This window comes from Carettochelys insculpta, chromosome 1 (assembly GCF_033958435.1).
Source record: "Carettochelys insculpta isolate YL-2023 chromosome 1, ASM3395843v1, whole genome shotgun sequence".
Classification (NCBI taxonomy): Eukaryota; Metazoa; Chordata; order Testudines; family Carettochelyidae; genus Carettochelys; species Carettochelys insculpta.
Window position 1 is genome coordinate 1,037,962 of NC_134137.1, and position 17,735 is coordinate 1,055,696.

The window sequence follows — 17,735 nt, forward strand, 5'->3', positions numbered from 1 at the left end:
GGCTGGATTATTTTGTTGCTTGTTTGTTTTGCCTGGTGTAAGGTTAATGATCCACCTGTCGGTGATTCCCTAAGCCCCACACACCCAGTGGAGCAAGTGGACCGTGGCGAGGCAGCACCTACTTGGCTGGGGGCTGCCCAGCTTGAGGCGGACTGTAGCTGCCCAATGAGATCCAAAGACCTCTCCCACCGTTGGAAGCAACCCCTGGCGCCTCACTCTACGCCAGTCGAGTGCAGTGGCTTAATACCGGTAACTGCTGCTTCCTGTGTTGTGTCACCTCTCAGAAAGCAGTGCCGGAGTGTCCTCTCCAGGGCGCAGGCCTGGGCAAGTAAGTTTGAAGAACCAGCTGATGCCCAGCAGCAGGTTCCCCCTCTCCACGCCACTGATGCAAGCCAAGGGAAAGGTGGAAGCCAGTACAGCTTGGCACCAGTGTCGTCGCAGGAGCTGCCAGAGTGAGACTGAGCACAATCTCAAACTGCCTTAAGGGCTCCATCTCCGGATTTTTCCTCAGGGTTTGCTCCCGAAGCCTTTCCCATGACTAGGTATCGCCGCAAGGCAGCAGAGGTTTTAAATCAGAGTTGCTTTCTCCTAGGTGGGCAGCCTTCCTGGGCTGACGAACCCCATCTGCCCAAAGCAGCTGGTTTGAAGGCGCCCGTCACCCGCCTTCGCCCCTTCTCCTGTCAGCGCAAACAGTTTCGCCGGGCTGAGAAAGTGAGCCACACGTGAAGGCCAGGAGCTGGACTTCGGTTGTCAGAGGCTATTGGAGACGCCTGCCATGGGAGCATTTTATAGATAGTGGGAGCTTATCCCCACTACCACCACTGGCTATGACAACCCTTGAAACCATGGAAAGAAGGGAAGGCACCTAAGGAATGGGCAAGATTTGTGCTTGTGACAATACCCAAGAAAGGAGGGGCATTGGAGTGCAAGAACTACAGAGCGATTGCCCTAACGAGTCATCTAGGTAAAGTATTGCTGATGATACTGATGGTTATTGATGATGATGATGATGATGGGCTGGGGGATGTGCGAGCGGCTCTGAAGCCCTCACAGAGGGGAAAGGGAAGGAGGTGGGGGAGAACCGCTCTCAGGGCCTGTGCGCAGAGGGCAAGGGGTGGGCGAACCTGCAGCAGGGCTAGGGCATTGGGGAAGGGCACAATGGGGGTGCCCAAGCCTGGAATACACAGCCAGGGCTGCAGAGTCTGCAGGCCGGAGCTGTCTGGGGTGGGCCGGACGGGGGTGGGTTGCAGGTGTTGGGTCCTGGCCCGGACTGGCCCAAGCCTGGGCTCTGCCCACTTAGAACTGGACACGTAAGGGGGACACGGGGCAGCCCTGCCTCTGACCCATCCCAGCCCTTCGGCCCTTCCCATTGGCTGCCTCCTGTGTGATTCCGCCTGTTGTCCCCGCCCCTCAGCCCAAGCCCCCCCTTGCAACAGGGATGGGGTCAGCGATGCGCGAGCTGTGCCGGAGCGGGGCGGGGGTGTGAGCTGTGCCGAAGCAGGGCGGGGGCGTGAGCTGTGCTGGAGCGGGGCGAGGGCGTGAGCTGTGCTGGAGTGGGGCGGGGGTGTGAGCTGTGCCGGAGCAGGGCGGGGGCGTGAGCTGTGCTGGAGCGGGGCGAGGGCGTGAGCTGTGCTGGAGTGGGGCGGGGGTGTGAGCTGTGCCGGAGCAGGGCGGGGGCGTGAGCTGTGCTGGAGCGGGGCGAGGGCGTGAGCTGTGCCGGAGCAGGGCGGGGGTGTGAGCTGTGCCGGAGCGGGGCGGGGGTGTGAGCTGTGCTGGAGTGGGGCGAGGGTGTGAGCTGTGCCGGAGCGGGGCGGGGGTGTGAGCTGTGCCGGAGCAGGGCGGGGGTGTGAGCTGTGCTGGAGTGGGGCGAGGGTGTGAGCTGTGCTGGAGCGGGACAGGGGCGCGAGTTGTGCCGGAGCGGGGTGGGGGTGTGAGCTGTGCCGGAGCGGGGCGGGAGTGGGGGCATGTGAGCTGTGCTGGAGTGGGGGTGCGCGAGCTGTGCCGGACGGGGCGGGAGTGGGGGCGCGCGAGCTGTGCCGGAGCAGAGCAGGAGCGGGGGCGCGCGAGCTGTGCTGGAGCAGAGCAGGAGTGGGGGCGCGCGAGCTGTGCTGGAGCAGAGCGGGAGTGGGGGCGGGGGCGTGCGAGCTGTGCTGGAGCAGAGCAGGAGCGGGGGGCGCGCGAGCTGTGCCGGACGGGGCGGGAGCGGGGGCGCGCGAGCTGTGCCGGACGGGGCGGGAGCGGGGGCGCGCGAGCTGTGCTGGAGCAGAGCAGGAGCGGGGGCGCACGAGCTGTGCCGGACGGGGCGGGAGCGGGGGCGCGTGAGCTGTGCTGGAGCAGAGCGGGAGCGGGGGCGCGCGAGCTGTGCCGGAGCAGAGCAAGAGCAGGAGCAGGAGCGGGGGCACGCGAGCTGTGCCGGACGGGGCGGGAGCGGGGGGCGCGCGAGCTGTGCCAGAGCGGGCAGGAGCGGGGGGCGCGCGAGCTGTGCCGGACGGGGCGGGAGCGGGGGCGCGCGAGCTGTGCCAGAGCGGGGCGGGAGCGGGGGGCGCGCGAGCTGTGCCAGAGCGGGGCAGGAGCGGGGGCGCGCGAGCTGTGCCGGACGGGGCGGGAGCGGGGGCGCGCGAGCTGTGCCGGACGGGGCGGGAGCGGGGGCGCGCGAGCTGTGCCAGAGCGGGCGGGAGCGGGGGGCGCGCGAGCTGTGCCAGAGCGGGGCAGGAGCGGGGGCGCGCGAGCTGTGCCGGACGGGGCAGGAGCGGGGGCGCGCGAGCTGTGCCAGAGCGGGGCAGGAGCGGGGGCGCGCGAGCTGTGCCGGACGGGGCGGGAGCGGGGGGCGCGCGAGCTGTGCCGGACGGGGCGGGAGCGGGGGCGCGCGAGCTGTGCCGGACGGGGCGGGAGCGGGGGGCGCGCGAGCTGTGCCAGAGCGGGCGGGAGCGGGGGGCGCGCGAGCTGTGCCAGAGCGGGGCAGGAGCGGGGGCGCGCGAGCTGTGCCGGACGGGGCAGGAGCGGGGGCGCGCGAGCTGTGCCAGAGCGGGGCAGGAGCGGGGGCGCGCGAGCTGTGCCGGACGGGGCGGGAGCGGGGGCGCGCGAGCTGTACCAGAGCGGGGCGGGAGCGGGGGCGCGCGAGCTGTGCCAGAGCGGGCGGGAGCGGGGGGCGCGCGAGCTGTGCCAGAGCGGGCGGGAGCGGGGGGCGCGCGAGCTGTGCCAGAGCGGGGCAGGAGCGGGGGCGCGCGAGCTGTGCCGGACGGGGCGGGAGCGGGGGCGCGCGAGCTGTGCCGGACGGGGCGGGAGCGGGGGCGCGCGAGCTGTGCCGGACGGGGCGGGAGCGGGGGCGCGCGAGCTGTGCCGGACGGGGCGGGAGCGGGGGCGCGCGAGCTGTGCCGGACGGGGCGGGAGCGGGGGCGCGCGAGCTGTGCCGGACGGGGCGGGAGCGGGGGCACGCGAGCTGTGCCGGACGGGGCGGGAGCGGGGGGCGCGCGAGCTGTGCCAGAGCGGGGCAGGAGCGGGGGCGCGCGAGCTGTGCCGGACGGGGCGGGAGCGGGGGCGCGCGAGCTGTACCAGAGCGGGGCGGGAGCGGGGGCGCGCGAGCTGTGCCGGACGGGGCAGGAGCGGGGGCGCGCGAGCTGTGCCGGACGGGGCGGGAGCGGGGGCGCGCGAGCTGTGCCGGACGGGGCGGGAGCGGGGGCGCGCGAGCTGTGCTGGAGCAGAGTAAGAGCAGGAGCGGGGGCGCGCGAGCTGTGCCGGACGGGGTGGGAGCGGGGGCGCGCGAGCTGTGCTGGAGCGGAGCTGCCCATGCCAACTGCAGCCAGAGGAGGATCCCGGGACCATGGGGCGTGCTGGGAACCAGCTGTCCCTGGCTGTGCAGGTCACCAGGGATGGGCACCTGGGGGCGCTGCGGTGAGACCCCGCATGCAGGGCACCCTGCTCCCTCCCTGGGAAGTGTGGGAGCTGAGCTGGGCACGCCACACCCCCCGCTGCGGTCGCTGTGCACCCAGGGGTGCCCCTCGCAGCGGGGTGTCCTGCTGCCGGAGGTGGCAGGTTGTGCCTGCGGGAGGCTGCGGGTGGGTGCTGTGCCAGGCCTGGTTGCGAGCAGAGTGCCAGGTGGGAGGCCGTGGAGCACTGAGCAGCTCTGCCCTGGGGGAGGCGGTGGGTCCCCGCACTGAGCAGGGTGCCTCAAACAAGGCCCAGAGCGGAGAGGTAAGTAGCGGCACCCCACAGGCTCAGCAGCCCACATGCGGACAGCGGGGAAAGGGGGCAGAGAGTGGGCGGCGAGGTCTGCAGCCGATGCGGAACGATGGGAGCCCGAAGTCCAAGGCTGGCTGCAGGGCACTACGCGGAGGTCTCGCAAAAGTGGCTTTCCTGGGCAGCCTCGGGGCTGCTGAGACCCCGTGCTGAGAAAGGGGAAGCGGTGCACAGTGGGATCTCCAATTCCAGCCCCACGGCGGCGGAGCTGGCGGGGCTCAAAATGGGCTGTGGCCATGGCAGAAAACCAGTGGGAGTCGCCCTAACGAGTTCTCCAGCGACATCCACGCAGCGGGCAGTGGTGGTCAGAGCGCGCTCAGTGTTCGCAGCCATGGAAAGGGCTCGGTAACGAAATCGCGTGTATAAATGTGCGGTACAGCCCTGCCTGGAATAGTGCGGGCACTGCTGGGCTCCATTTAAACAATGGAAATGTACGTAGCAGGGCAAAAATCCTCATGAGACGGAGCAACTTCCATCTGGAGAGGTGGACAAGAGGGGAGGAGCAGCGCAGGGTCGCCGAGTCAGTCTGTATCTTCAAAACCCCCCAGAAGTCCTGTGGCATCTTAGAGCAGCGGTTCCCAAACTACGGCATCGTGCCCCCCCTTTTGATTTGTGAGAAACCCTCCCGCCCCCACCTCTTCCTTACCCTCGTCCAGCCCCGTTCAACAACAAATCCCATTCGCGATCTAAAATGAGCACAAACTTGATAGAAAATGTTAATTTAAATGACAAATAAAAATAAGCACAAATAGTTTTTCTTGGCCCCTTGCGGGTGCCTGGTGCAACCCCAGCTGGGAGCTGCCTGAGCCCCACGCCAGCCTCCCACCCACCCACCTGCCCGCACGTGCCCTGTGGTCCCTGATCTGCCCACCCAACCTGACTGAGCCCCGCAGTGCTAGGACCAGCTGCCCACCAGCCTCCTGAGCCCACGCTGCTGGAGCCAGCTGCCAGCCCAAGCCCTGTGAGCTGCCTGCCCGAACTCCGCCCTGCTCCTCCCCTCCACCAAAGCCAGGCCCCCTGCTCTTACCCCATCCCCCTCCCCTGAGCTAGACACCCCCAGTCTCCCATCTAACTGCATCCTACTCGTCCCCGCAACCAACACACTCGGCTTTGCAGGAGGCAGCTAGCAACACGTGGGGCTTCGCCGGCTGCCCGCTTTTCACAGCAGCTGGGGTCACCTGTGTGAAATGGCAGGGTGGAGAGCCAGAAGCAAAGGGTGGATCTTTCTTGGGGTGGAAGAATGACAGGAGGAGGTCACCTTGTGCTCCCCCCAGGAATTTCTTCACACCCCCCTGTGGGGGAGGCACAACCCCAGTTTGGGAACCACATTATAGACTAACAGACATTTTGTAGCATAAGCTTTCGTGGGCAGAGACCCGCTTCATCAGATGCATGAGTGGGGGGGTGGTTTCAGAGCGGTATTTAAAGAGGGGGGGTCTCAGTAAAGGGGAGGGCCAGAGCTGACAAGGTCTATTCAGTCAGGGTGGAAGTGGCCCATTATCGGCAGTTAATTTGAACTTGTGAACATCAAGAGGGACTGTGCATCTTCGAACAGAGATCCCAAAGGGGGCCTATATAGAGGTCTATAAAATCATGAATGATGTGGAGACAGTGACTCAGGAAGTGTTTGTTTATCTATTCGTGTAAGAAGCAGTGGTACCTGGGTCTGGCCCAGAAGCTGAGGAGTATAGATTGGATTCATGCACTGTATCAGCAGATGTAAAACTAGAACTGTGAGGGTCAACCACACTAAACAAGACAACATCACTCTAGGGGGAGAGACCCTCAAAGACGTCGAACAATTTACTTATCTCAGTAGTGTTGTGCATAAAGATGGTGGAACTGGCCTAGACATCAAATCCAGGACTGGCAAAGCCACAGGAGCATTTCAAACTCTGGAGGTCGCACAACACCGCTGTTGAGACAGAGCTGAGACTCTTCCATTCAAACGTAAAGTCCGTCCTGCTGTGTGCCTGTGAACCACGGCGCACCACAAAGTCCGCAACGCACAAACTGCAGACGTTTTTGAGTAGATGCCTGAGGTGCATATTACAAATAAGATGGCAAGACAAAGTCACGAATGAACATCTGTGGACACGAACAGGCCAAGAGCCAGGGGGGATCCAAATAAAAAGGAGAAAATGGGGATGGCTGGGACATACTTTGAGGAAATCCCCATCCAGCGTTGTTCGACATGCCCTGAAATGGAATCCTCAGGGGAAACGCAGCCGAGGAAGACCCCAAATAACATGGAAGAGATCTACACTCACGGAAGCACAAGAACTGGGATATTCGTGGGGCCAGATTGCAGCCATGGCCCAAGATAGAACCAGGTGGAGGAGCCTTGTGGATGACCTATGCTGCTTGGGGTTCATGGGTTTTACTATAAGATGGATAGAAAGATGGCTTGATGGTCGGGCCCAACGGGTAGTGGTCAATGGCTCAATATCTGGATGGTGATCCATTTCAAGTGGAGTTGTGATGGAGTGGGGGGGTGCATGTGTGAGCCAGGCTGGATGTGGGAGACAAGCAGAGCAGCTCCCAGTGGCTAAGGATGACCCTGGGGCTACAACTGGCAGGTAACACCTCTGTCTGAACAAAGAGGAGGGAGGAGTCGAGCTGGGTTTTTGAATCGGGGGTGGCAGTTAGAGGCGAGGGAAGAGGAGCTGGAAGGCAGCCAGCCTGAGGAGGGGGAAAGCTGCACCCCAGAGGGGCACCCCTTGGGGTCTTCTCCCAGGACGGGTTGGAAGGACTGTCTCTGGCTGCTGTACTGTCGCTTCTGTGAGAAACTGGGCATCTGTTGCCTAATAAACCTGATGTTGTACCTGCTGAGTGAGAGTCACTCCTGCCAGCAGACGGGGTGCAGTGCAGGGGGACCCCTGAACCCCATCACAGGAGTACCGCAAGGCTCGGTTCTGAGGCTGGTGTTATTCAACATCTTAATGACCTGGATGAGGGACTGGGTTGCACCCTCAGCAAGTTTGCAGATGACACAAAACTAGGGGGAGAGGTAGATACGTTGGAGGGGAGAGAGAGAATCCAGAGGGACCTGGATAAATTGGAGGACTGGGCCAAAAGAAATGTGATGCGGTTCAATAAGGAGAAGTGCAGAGTCCTGCACCTGGGGCGGAAGAATCCCAAACATTGTTACAGGCTGGGGACCGACTGGCTCAGCAGCAGTACGATGGAAAGGGACCTAGGGGTTATGGTGGATGAAAGGCTGGATATGAGTAAACAGTGCGCCCTTGTAGCCAAGAAAGCTAACGGCATATGGGGGTGCATTAGGAGGAGCATTTCAAGCAGATCTAGAGAAGTGGTTGTTCCCTTCTATTCGGCACTGGTGAGGCCACATCTGGAATATTGTGTCCAGTTTTGGGCCCCCCAGTATAAAAAGGATGTGGATTTGCTGGAGCAGGTTCAGCGAAGGGCAACAAAAATGATAAGGGGCTGGAGCACAAGACCTCTGAGGAGAGGCTGAGGGATTTGGGCTTGTCTAGTTTACAGAAGGGAAGACTTAGAGGTGATTTAATAGCAGCCTTCAACTTCCTGAAGGGGAGCTCTAAAGAGGAGGGTGAGAAGCTGTTCTCAGTGGTGTCAGATGGCAGAACAAGGAGTAATGGTCTGAAGTTGAAGAGGGAGAGGTGTAGGTTAGATATTAGGAAAAACTGTTTCACCAGGCGGGTGGTGAAGCACTGGGATGCGTTGCCTGGAGAGTTGGTGGATTCTCCATCCCAAGAGGTTTTTAAGTCCCACTGGACAAGGTCCTGGCTTGGATGACTTGGTGGGAGTTGATGCTGCTTGAAGCAGGGGGCTGGACTAGACGACCTCCTGAGGTCCCTTCCAGCCATAGGACTCTATGATTCTACACCCACCTCAAGATCCAGTAACATCACAGCCTTGCCACCCAAGCCCCCCCAGAGCAGCGCTGGCCCCACCCCTCCACCTGGCCCTAGAGCAGCGCTGGCCCCACCCCTCCACCTGGCCCCAGAGCAGCGCTGGGTCCTAGGCCCCCACCAGCCCTGCCCCACACAGCGCTGGGTCCCAGCCCTGCCCCCCACTGGCCCTGCCCCCAGCTTCAGTGCAGAGCCCAGATGCTCTTGCCCACCTAGGGGGGCAGTACTTCCGCCTGGACTCCAAGCGGGACGGCTGGCACTCGTGGCCACTCAACCACACGTGGCAGGATCTGGCTGGGCAGGTGGACAGCGCCTTCAGCTGGGACAACAAGCTCTACCTGATCCAGGTAATGCAGGGGCGGTCGGAGCCAGCCCAGCCTCCAGCCTGGGGCCCGCTTGGCTGGGGGGCTTCCCCCAAGACTGGGAGGGGCTAAGGTGTGTCCCCCCAGGGCAGGGCTGGGTGGGATGTTCCCCCAGGGCGGGGTTGGATGTTCCCCCAGGGCGGGGTGGGGTTGGGTTGGGTGTTCCCCCAGGGCGGGGTGGGCAGGGAGGGGTTGGGTGTCCCCCAGAGCAGGTCAGGGTGGGGGCTGGGTGCGGCGGAACAGGGCAGGGTTGGGTGTCCCCCCAGAGCAGGGCAGGGCGGGGACTGAGTGTCCCCCCAAGGTGGGGCGGGGGGGTGGGGTTGAGTTGGGTGTTCCCCCAGAACAGGGTAGGGCGTGGGCAGGGTGCCCCCCAGAGAGGGGTGGTGGGGTGGGGTGGGGTTGGGTCGGGTTAGGCTGGGTGTTCCCCCAGAGCAGGGTGGGGTTGGGTTGGGTGTTCCCCCAGAGTGGGGCAGGGTGGGGTTGCATTGGGTGTTCCCCCAGAGAGGGGTGGGCGGGTGGGGTTGGGTCGGGTCGGGTTAGGCTGAGTGTTCCACCAGGGCAGGGTGGGGTGGGGTGGGTGTTCCCTCTGAGTGGGGGCAGGAAAGCAGTTGGGTGTCCCCACACGACGGGGTGGGGGCTGGGTGTCCCCGTGGGGCAGGACGGGGTGGGGAGGGTGTTCCCCCAGAGCGGGGGCAGGGCTGCAGTTGGGTGTCCCTGCAGGACGGGGCAGGGCAGGGCTGGGTATCTGTGCCCCGCACCCCATGCCAAGGGCAGTATTCAGGGCCCTGGTAGCGGGTTGGGTGCCCCCCCCAGGGCAGGGGCAGGGCAGCAGTTGGGTGCCCCTGCAGGATGGGGCGGGGCAGGGCTGGGTGTCTGCCCCCCCGCCCCACCCTGCCCCACGCCAAGGGCAGTATTCGGGGCCCTGGCAGGGGGTTGGGTGCCCCTGCAGGACGGGGCGGGGCAGGGCTGGGTGTCTGTCCCCCCTGCCCCACGCCAAGGGCAGTATTCGGGGCCCTGGCAGGGGGTTGGGTGCCCCTGCAGGATGGGGCGGGGCAGGGCTGGGTGTCTGTCCCCCCCGCCCCACGCCAAGGGCCGTATTCGGGGCCCTGGCAGGGGTCTCTGGAGCACGGTGCCCAACACCGCTCCATGTGCCTTGCAGGGCACCCTGGTGTCCATCTACCGGGCGGGCCACGGCTACACCCGGGTGCAGGGCTACCCACGCAGCCTGCAGGACGAGCTGGGCATTGCCCGTGCAGACGCCACCTTCACCTGCCCTGGCTCCGAGCAGCTCTTCGTCATCCAAGGTGGGGGCTGCGCACGGCCGCGGGGCGGGAAACGGGCAGCAACCCCCAGTGGGCACAGCAGGGGCCTGGGAGGGCCGTGGGGGCTAGTGGTTAGAGCAGGGATGGGGGCCGGACACCTGGGTTCTCGCCCAGGCGCTGGAGGGGTAGGAGGGCTAGTGGTTAGAGCAGGTCTGGGCCAGGACTCCTGGGTTCTCGCCCAGGCGCTGGAGGGGTGGGAGGGGTAGGGCTTAGAGCAGGAATGGGGGCCGGACACCTGGGTTCTCTCCCAGGTGCTGGAAGCAGAGCTGGTCTTCTAAGGGGTCTGGAGGGGACACAGGACTCCTGGGTTCTGGTGCCAGGGGCCCTGGCAGGTCCCTCCACCCCAGAGGATAACTCTGTGGGGTCCTGGGGGCGGCTCTGACGTGGTTCTGGCTGCCCCACAGGGAACCGTATGCGGCAGGTGGATCTGAAGCAAAGCCCGCGGCGCCCAGGGCCAGAGACCCCCATCCCGCACGCCCACGTGGACAGCGCCATGTGCAATGCCGAGGGCGTCTACATCTTCCACGGCGACTCCTTCCACCACTACGCCAGCGTGGCTGAGCTCAGGGGGAACCCCAGCCCCTCTGCCCCCCAGAGCGTGACGGCTGTGCTCTTCGGGTGCCCCCACTGATGCAGAGCTGCTCCTGCCCCCCATGGGACCTCCCACCCTCTAGGCTACCCCCCCAGATGGGACCTTCCACCCGCGAGGCTCCTTGCCCCCCCATGGACCTCCCACCCTCTAGGCTACCCCCCCATATGGGAGCTACCACCCACTAGGCTACCCCCCCAGATGGGACCTTCCACCCACTAGGCTACCACCCCCCCCATGGGACCTTCCACCCACTAGGCTACCACCCCCCCCCAGATGGGACCTTCCACCCACCTGGCCACTGCCCCAGACGGGCCCTACCACCCACTAGGATACCCCCCCCAGATGGGACCTTCCACCCAGTAGGCTACCACCCCCTGCAGACGGGACCTACCACCCACCTGGCCACCGCCCCAGACGGGACTTACCACCTACTAGGCTACCACACCCCCTCCAGGATGGGACCTTCCACCCACTAGGCTACCACCCCCCCCAAATGGGACCTTCCACCCACTAGGCTACCACCCCCCCCCAGATGGGACCTACCACCCACTAGGCTACCCCCCCCAGATGGGACCTACCACCCAGTAAGCTACCACCCCCCGCAGACGGGACCTACCACCCACTAGGATACCCCCCCCCCCGATGGGACCTACCGCCCAGTAGGCTACCCCACCCCCCGCAGACTGGACCTCCCACCCTCTAGGCTACCCCCCCCAGATGGGACCTTCCACCGGCTAGACTCCTCGCCCCCCCATGGGACCTCCCACCCTCTAGGCTACCCCCCCAGATGGGACCTTCCACCCACCTGGCCACTGCCCCAGACGGGACCTACCACCCACTAGGATACCCCCCCCCAGATGGGACCTTCCACCCAGTAGGCTACCACCCCCCGCAGACAGGACCTACCACCCACCTGGCCACCGCCCCAGAGGGGACTTACCACCTACTAGGCTACCCCCCCCCCACAGATGGGACCTTCCACCCAGCAGGCTACCCCCGCCAGACGGGACATACCACCCACCCGGCCACTGCCCCAGATGGGACCTTCCACCCACCTGGCCACGGCCCCAGATGGGACCTTCCACCCACTAGGCTACCCCCCCCAGATGGGACCTTCCACCCACTAGACTACCCCCCCCCCGCAGACGGGACCTACCACCCACCTGGCCACCGCCCCAGACGGGACCTTCCACCCACTAGGCTACCCCCCCCAGACGGGACCTTCCACCCACTAGGCTACCCCCCCCAGATGGGACCTTCCACCCACTAGGCTACGCCCCCCCCCCCCCCGCAGACGGGACCTACCACCCACCTGGCCACCGCCCCAGACGGGACCTTCCACCCACTAGGCTACCAACCCCCCCGATGGGACCTTCCACCCAGTAGGCTACCACCCCCCGCAGACGGGACCTACCACCCACCTGGCCACCGCCCCAGAGGGGACCTTCCACCCACTAGGCTACCCCCCTAGATGGGACCTTCCACCCACTAGGCTACCAACCCCCCCGATGGGACCTTCCACCCACTAGGCTACCACCCCCCCCAGATGGGACTTTCCACCCACTAGGCTGCCCCCCCCCAGATGGGACCTACCACCCACTAGGCTGCCCCCCACCCCGCAGACGGGACCTACCACCCACCTGGCCACCCCCCCCCAGATGGGACCTTCCACCCACTAGGCTGCCCCCCCCCCCGACAGGCCCTACCACCCATCTCACTACCACCTCCCTCCCCTTCCCCCACATGCAGGACCTTCCAGCCACCTGGACACCCCCCTCCGGGACGGGAGCTTCCACCCACCTGAGTACCGCCCCCGCCCTGTACGGGACCTTCCAGCCATGCAGCTGCCCGACCCCCCGCAGCGAGATGGGCCCTTCCTGCAGCCCGAGCCTCCCCCGTTCCCCAGGGGATGGGCCGGCCTGTGACGTCATTGGGTCCGAGGGAGAACACGAGCGCGTCCCGCAAACTCCGTCTCGGGTCTGAGTCCGGCGGGGCGGGGCGGGGCGGGGCGGGGGAGCACACACGGGGAGAACCGGGGGGCACACACGGGGAGAACCGGTGGGGGGCGGGGGAGCAGGCTCGGGGAGAACCGAGGGCGGGGAGCGGGGGGCACACACGGGGAGAACCAGTGGGGGGCGGGGGAGCAGGCTCGGGGAGAACCGAGGGGGGGGAGCGGGGGGCACACACGGGGAGAACGGGTGGGGGGCGGGGGAGCAGGCTCGGGGAGAACCGCGGGGGGGCAGACGCGGGGAGAACGGGTGGGGGGCGGGGGAGCAGGCTCGGGGAGAACCGAGGGGGGGAGCGGGGGGCACACACGGGGAGAACGGGTGGGGGGCGGGGGGGCAGACGCGGGGAGAACGGGTGGGGGGCGGGGGAGCAGGCTCGGGGGGGAGCGGGGGGCACACACGTGGAGAACCGCGGGGGGACCAGGCTCGGGGAGAACCGCGGGGGGGGGGCAGACGGGGAGAACCGGGGGGGAGCGGGGGGCACACACATGGAGAACCGCGGGGGGGGCAGGGGAGCAGGCTCGGGGAGAACCGGTGGGGGGCACACATGGAGAACCGCGGGGGGGGCAGGGGAGCAGGCTCGGGGAGAACCGGTGGGGGGCACACATGGGGAGAACCGGTGGGGGGCGGGGGAGCAGGCTCGGGGAGAACGGCAGCAGGTCCCCGGCTTGCGGCACAGCCGCTCACTGCGCCCCCAGCCTAAGCTGTCTGGACGCTCATGTGCGGGTCGGCTCCTGGCCTGTGTGTCATGGCCCCGGCCCGGCCCAGGGGCCTTCCCTCGCCGGGAGCTGCAGCGCCCCCGCCCTGCGTGTCCGGAGGTGTCTACCCCTGAGCGTGGAAGGATGTGCGCGTGTATCTGAGTGTGCAACCTGCGCACCCCCTGCAGGCGTGTCACTGCCAGCGCTGGCCGAGCCCCGGCTCTCCCTGCTCGCAGCTGCGGAGCTCGCAGGCTGGGTTCTGCCTGTGGGGCCCCGGGGACACTGGCCGCAGCGGGGTGGGGTGGGGGCGGGGAGGCGGTCCCCCTCCTTCCGCTAGGCTGCCCGTGACTGATGCCCTGGGCAGGGCGGGTGTGAAGTTGAGGCCCTGGGGCTTGGGCCCAAGGTGGGCGCCCCAAGGCTGGTTTGAAAGGGGGGCGCAGCAGGGCCGTGGGCCGGGCTGGAGCTAGGGCACGGCTGGAGGGTGGTTGCTGAACGAGGCTTTATTGGCTTTGCACAGAAGGGGCGGGGCCCGGCACTAGCCTTGCACAGAGGGGGAGGGGTCCGGCGCTGGCCTTGCATGGAGGGGGCGGGGCCCGGCGCTAGCCTTGCACGGAGGGGGCGGGGTCCGGCGCTGGCCTTGCACGGAGGGGGCGGGACCCGGCACTAGCCTTGCACGGAGGGGGCGGGACCCGGCACTAGCCTTGCACGGAGGGGGCGGGGTCCGGCGCTGGCCTTGCACGGAGGGGGCGGGGCCCGGCGCTAGCCTTGCACGGAGGGGGCGGGGCCCGGCGCTGGCCTTGCACGGAGGGGGCGGGGTCCGGCGCTGGCCTTGCACGGAGGGGGCGGGGCCCGGCGCTAGCCTTGCACGGAGGGGGCGGGGTCCGGCGCTGGCCTTGCACGGAGGGGGCGGGACCCGGCGCTAGCCTTGCACGGAGGGGGCGGGGTCCGGCGCTGGCCTTGCACGGAGGGGGCGGGGCCCGGCGCTGGCCTTGCACGGAGGGGGCGGGGTCCGGCGCTGGCCTTGCACGGAGGGGGCGGGGTCCGGCGCTGGCCTTGCACGGAGGGGGCGGGCTCAGCCGAAGAGGCAGACGGTGCCGTGCGCCAGGCGGTGCCGGTACTCGTGCCGCAGGCAGGCGGCCGGTGGGAAGTTGCTGCTCATCTCCAGGGGCCCGGGCACCACGTGCACGGTGACGCCGGGCCCCAGCCCCTCAGCCAGCTTGTGCAGCATGCGACGGGCCAGGTAGCCCCGGGCCTGGCCGGGCTCGGCCTCCAGGCTGGCATAGACCTCAGGCGGCGGGTTGGGCAGCTTCCACTCCAGCTCGCCGATCAGCTGCCGGGCACGGCCCTTGTCCAGCGGCGTGGGGCTCTCGCTGTAGCAGGCCACCACGCAGAGCCCGCCGGCGGCGCACTCCGCGATGTAGTTACCCCGGGCCAGCACCTCGCCCGCGCCCTGCGGCTCCCCGGCCCACACCATCACCGCCCAGCGCAGCCACTCGTAGTTCTTCTCCAGCCGCTGCAGCAGGCGGGCGGCCACCTCGGCGGGCCTGGGCAGCGGGGCCTGGGCCAGGGCGGCTGCCAGCTCCTCCTGCGCCTGGCCCTGGAAGTAGGCCGCGCACTGGGCCACGGCCTCCTGCATGCAGCGGTGCACGGCGGCCGTGGGGCTGGCCCAGCGGCCCAGCAGCAGCGCCGGGTCGCGCTCCGTCAGCCCCGCATGGCCCAGCAGGCACAGCAGCCCCGCGCCCAGCAGCAGGTTGAGGCGCTGGCAGAACTGCGCCATCTGCCGGCGGCGGGGCCGGTGCTGCTGCGCCTGCTGATCCAGCAGCGCCGGGCGCCCGTCCAGCAGCGAGGGGCCCCGCACCCGGCGCGCCAGCCCCAGCAGCTGCCGCTCCAGCTCGTAGCGCTCGCAGCGGTGCACGAAGAGCTCCTGCTCGCGGGCGGCGTGGGCAGAGCCCGCCCGCACGGCCGCCACCAGCTGCCCGGCCACGGCCGCCACGCTGTCCTCGCAGCGCCCCAGCTCAGCATCGTCCAGCAGCGCTGGGCCGCCCGCCAGCTCCCGCTCCAGGGCCTCCAGCTCGCGCCGCACGAACTCCCGCTCCTCGGGCGTGGCCGTGCCCTGCAGCTGCGCCACCGCGCCCAGCGCCAGCGAGCGCAGTGCCTGCAGGAAGCCCTGCGGCTCCAGCAGCTGCGCGAAGAGCGCCATGCCAGGCCTGCGGGACAGTGGGGTCACGCTCGGCCGGGGAGCCCCCTGCCTGGGGCCCACACGTGTGCCCGTGGGAGCAGCAGGGGCCCTGGGGTTCAGAGGAGGGGTGCTGTGGGGCCCTGGGGTCGGGGGACATGGGCCCTGGGGATGGGGGACACAGGGGCCCTGGGGGTCAGAGGAGGGGTGCTGTGGGGCCCTGGGGTCAGGGGACACAGGGACCCTGGGGGTCAGAGGAGGGGTGCTGTGGGGCCCTGGGGTCAGGGGACACAGGGACCCTGGGGTTCAGAGGAGGGGTGCTGTGGGGCCCTAGGGTCGGGGGACACAGGGGCCCTGGGGTCGGGGGACACGGAGGCTCTGGGGTTCAGAGGGGGGCACTGTGGGGCCTTAGAGTGAGGGGGCACAGGGGCCCTGGGGTTCAGAGGAGGGGTGCTGCAGGGCCCTGGGTTCGGGGGACGCTGGGGCCCTGGGGTTCAGAGGCGGGGTGCTGCGGGCTCTGGGGATGGGGGACATGGGGTCTGGGGTTCAGTGGAGGGGTGCTGTGGGGCCCTAGGGTCAGGGGACACAGGGGCCCTGGGGTTCAGAGGAGGGGCGCTGTGGGGCCCTAGGGTCAGGGGACATGGGCCCTGGGGGTCAGAGGAGGGGAGCTGTGGGACCCTAGGTTCCGGGGGCCCGGGGGTTCAGAGGAGGGGTGCTGTGGGGCCCTGGGGTCGGGGGACACAGGGGCCATGGGGTTCAGAGGAGGGGTGCTGTGGGACTCTGGGTTTGGGGGACGCAGGGACCCTGGGGGTCAGAGGAGGAGTGCTGTGGGGCCCTGAGGTCGGGGGGATGCAGGGGCCCTGGGGTTCAGAGGCAGGGTGCTGCAGGGCTCTGGGGATGGGGGACACAGGCCCTGGGGTTCAGTGGAGGGGTGCTGTAAGGCCCTGGGGTCGGGGGATGCAGGGACCCTGGGGGTCAGAGGAGGAGTGCTGTGGGGCCCTGGGGATGGGGGATACGGGCCCTGGGGGTCAGAGGAGGGGCGCTGTAGGGCCCTGGGGTCGGGGGATGCAGGGACCCTGGGGGTCAGAGGAGGAGTGCTGTGGGGCCCTGGGGATGGGGGATACGGGCCCTGGGGGTCAGAGGAGGAGTGCTGTGGGGCCCTGGGGATGGGGGATACGGGCCCTGGGGGTCAGAGGAGGGGCGCTTAGAGGCCCTGGGTCAGGCGACACAGGGGCCCTGGGGTTCGGTGGGGCACCGCGGGGCCCTGGGGTCGGGGGCACAGGGGCCGTGGGGTTCAGTGGCGTGACGTTGCAAGGCCCTGGGTCAGGGGATACAGGGGCCCTGGGTTTCAGAGGAGGGGTGCAGGGTGTATGGGGTACATGGTCACAGCGGGGCCTGGGCATAGTGGGGCGGAAAAGCAGCGAGGAGCTGCCAGCCTGGTGCAGGGGCCCTAGCTGTCCCGACTGGGGCGAGGGGAGCCCGCGGACCAGCCTCACTGCCCCGGCCAGCCGTGGGGGCTGGCTCCCAGCGACGCACGGGGCCCTTGCTGAAGGTGACCTTTGCAGGCATGCCCAGCCCAGGCTGGCTGGGAAAGGGGGCGGGCAGAGCCCCTCCCTGAGCCCCAGGGGCAGCCTTAGAGCTGGGCTCCTTGTGCCCCCCGCTGAGGTCCCCTGCCCCAGGCTGGGCCAAGCAGGGCCTCCTGGGCCTGGGGAGACCTGCAGCCACCGGAGCCCATCCCACCCCCTGCCCTGCCCTGCTCCCGCAGGCCCGGCTGCCAGTCCGCGGCGCCTACCTGACCCAGGTGCAGCTCCCTCTGCTTGTGCGGCTCTAGTGAGCAGAGGGCACCTTCCCCACTGATAGCCTGGCTTATCTGCCCACACGCCAGCGCACGTGGGGGGCGGGCGCCCGCTGCCAAGGGCACAGCTTGGGCCAGGGCTGCTGGCATCGCCTCTGCTCCAGGCTCCTTGGGGATCTGCCCCCTCCCAGAGCCTTGTGTGCCCCAGCTGAGCAGGGTGCCCGCAGCCCCTGCCCAACTCCAACGTCCAGCACCCATCGGGAGAGAGTGAGAGCAGCCACAGGGCTTTGCTGACCCCAGCACAGGGACCCCTGGGATTTACTGACCCCCCACCAGCACAGGGACCCCCCCCCCGTGATTTACTGACCCCCCCCCAGCACAGGGAACCCCTGGGATTTACTGACCCCCCACCAACACAGGGACCCCCCCCGGGATTTACTGACCCCCCCCACCAACACAGGGACCCCCCCCGGGATTTACTGACCCCCCCCACCAGCACAGGGACCGCCTTACTGACCCCCCTCTCCCAGCAGAGGAAACCCCTGGGATTTACTGACCTTCCCCAGGATTTACTGACCCCCCCCAGCACAGGGACCCCCTGGGATTTACTGACACCCCCCACAGCACAGGGACCGCCTTACTGACCCCCCCACTC

The 17,735-nt window shown here is 67.8% G+C and overlaps 2 protein-coding genes across 3 annotated transcripts in view; one reads left to right on the plus strand and one right to left on the minus strand.

Annotated features, from left to right (window-relative positions):
- HPX (hemopexin) overlaps nucleotides 1–12,371 on the plus strand; it is a 50,470-nt gene extending 38,099 nt beyond the window's left edge. For both annotated transcript variants that reach the window (XM_075011263.1, XM_075011331.1), the window contains 3 exons: nucleotides 8,346–8,476; nucleotides 9,651–9,795; nucleotides 10,218–12,371. In XM_075011263.1, the coding sequence (XP_074867364.1) occupies nucleotides 8,346–8,476; nucleotides 9,651–9,795; nucleotides 10,218–10,444 (503 nt within the window). In that variant the 3' untranslated portion in view covers nucleotides 10,445–12,371. The remainder of the gene's footprint in view (nucleotides 1–8,345; nucleotides 8,477–9,650; nucleotides 9,796–10,217) is intronic.
- Nucleotides 12,372–13,423: 1,052 nt separating this feature from the next.
- On the minus strand, nucleotides 13,424–17,502 carry LOC142001668 (uncharacterized). The gene is made up of 2 exons (XM_074977141.1): nucleotides 17,078–17,502; nucleotides 13,424–15,316 (listed from the first exon to the last, which is right to left on the minus strand). Exon 2 carries the CDS (start codon nucleotides 15,307–15,309, stop codon nucleotides 14,182–14,184), a length of 1,128 nt encoding a protein of 375 aa, XP_074833242.1. The 5' UTR covers nucleotides 15,310–15,316; nucleotides 17,078–17,502; the 3' UTR covers nucleotides 13,424–14,181.
- Between the last annotated feature and the right edge of the window lie 233 nt (nucleotides 17,503–17,735).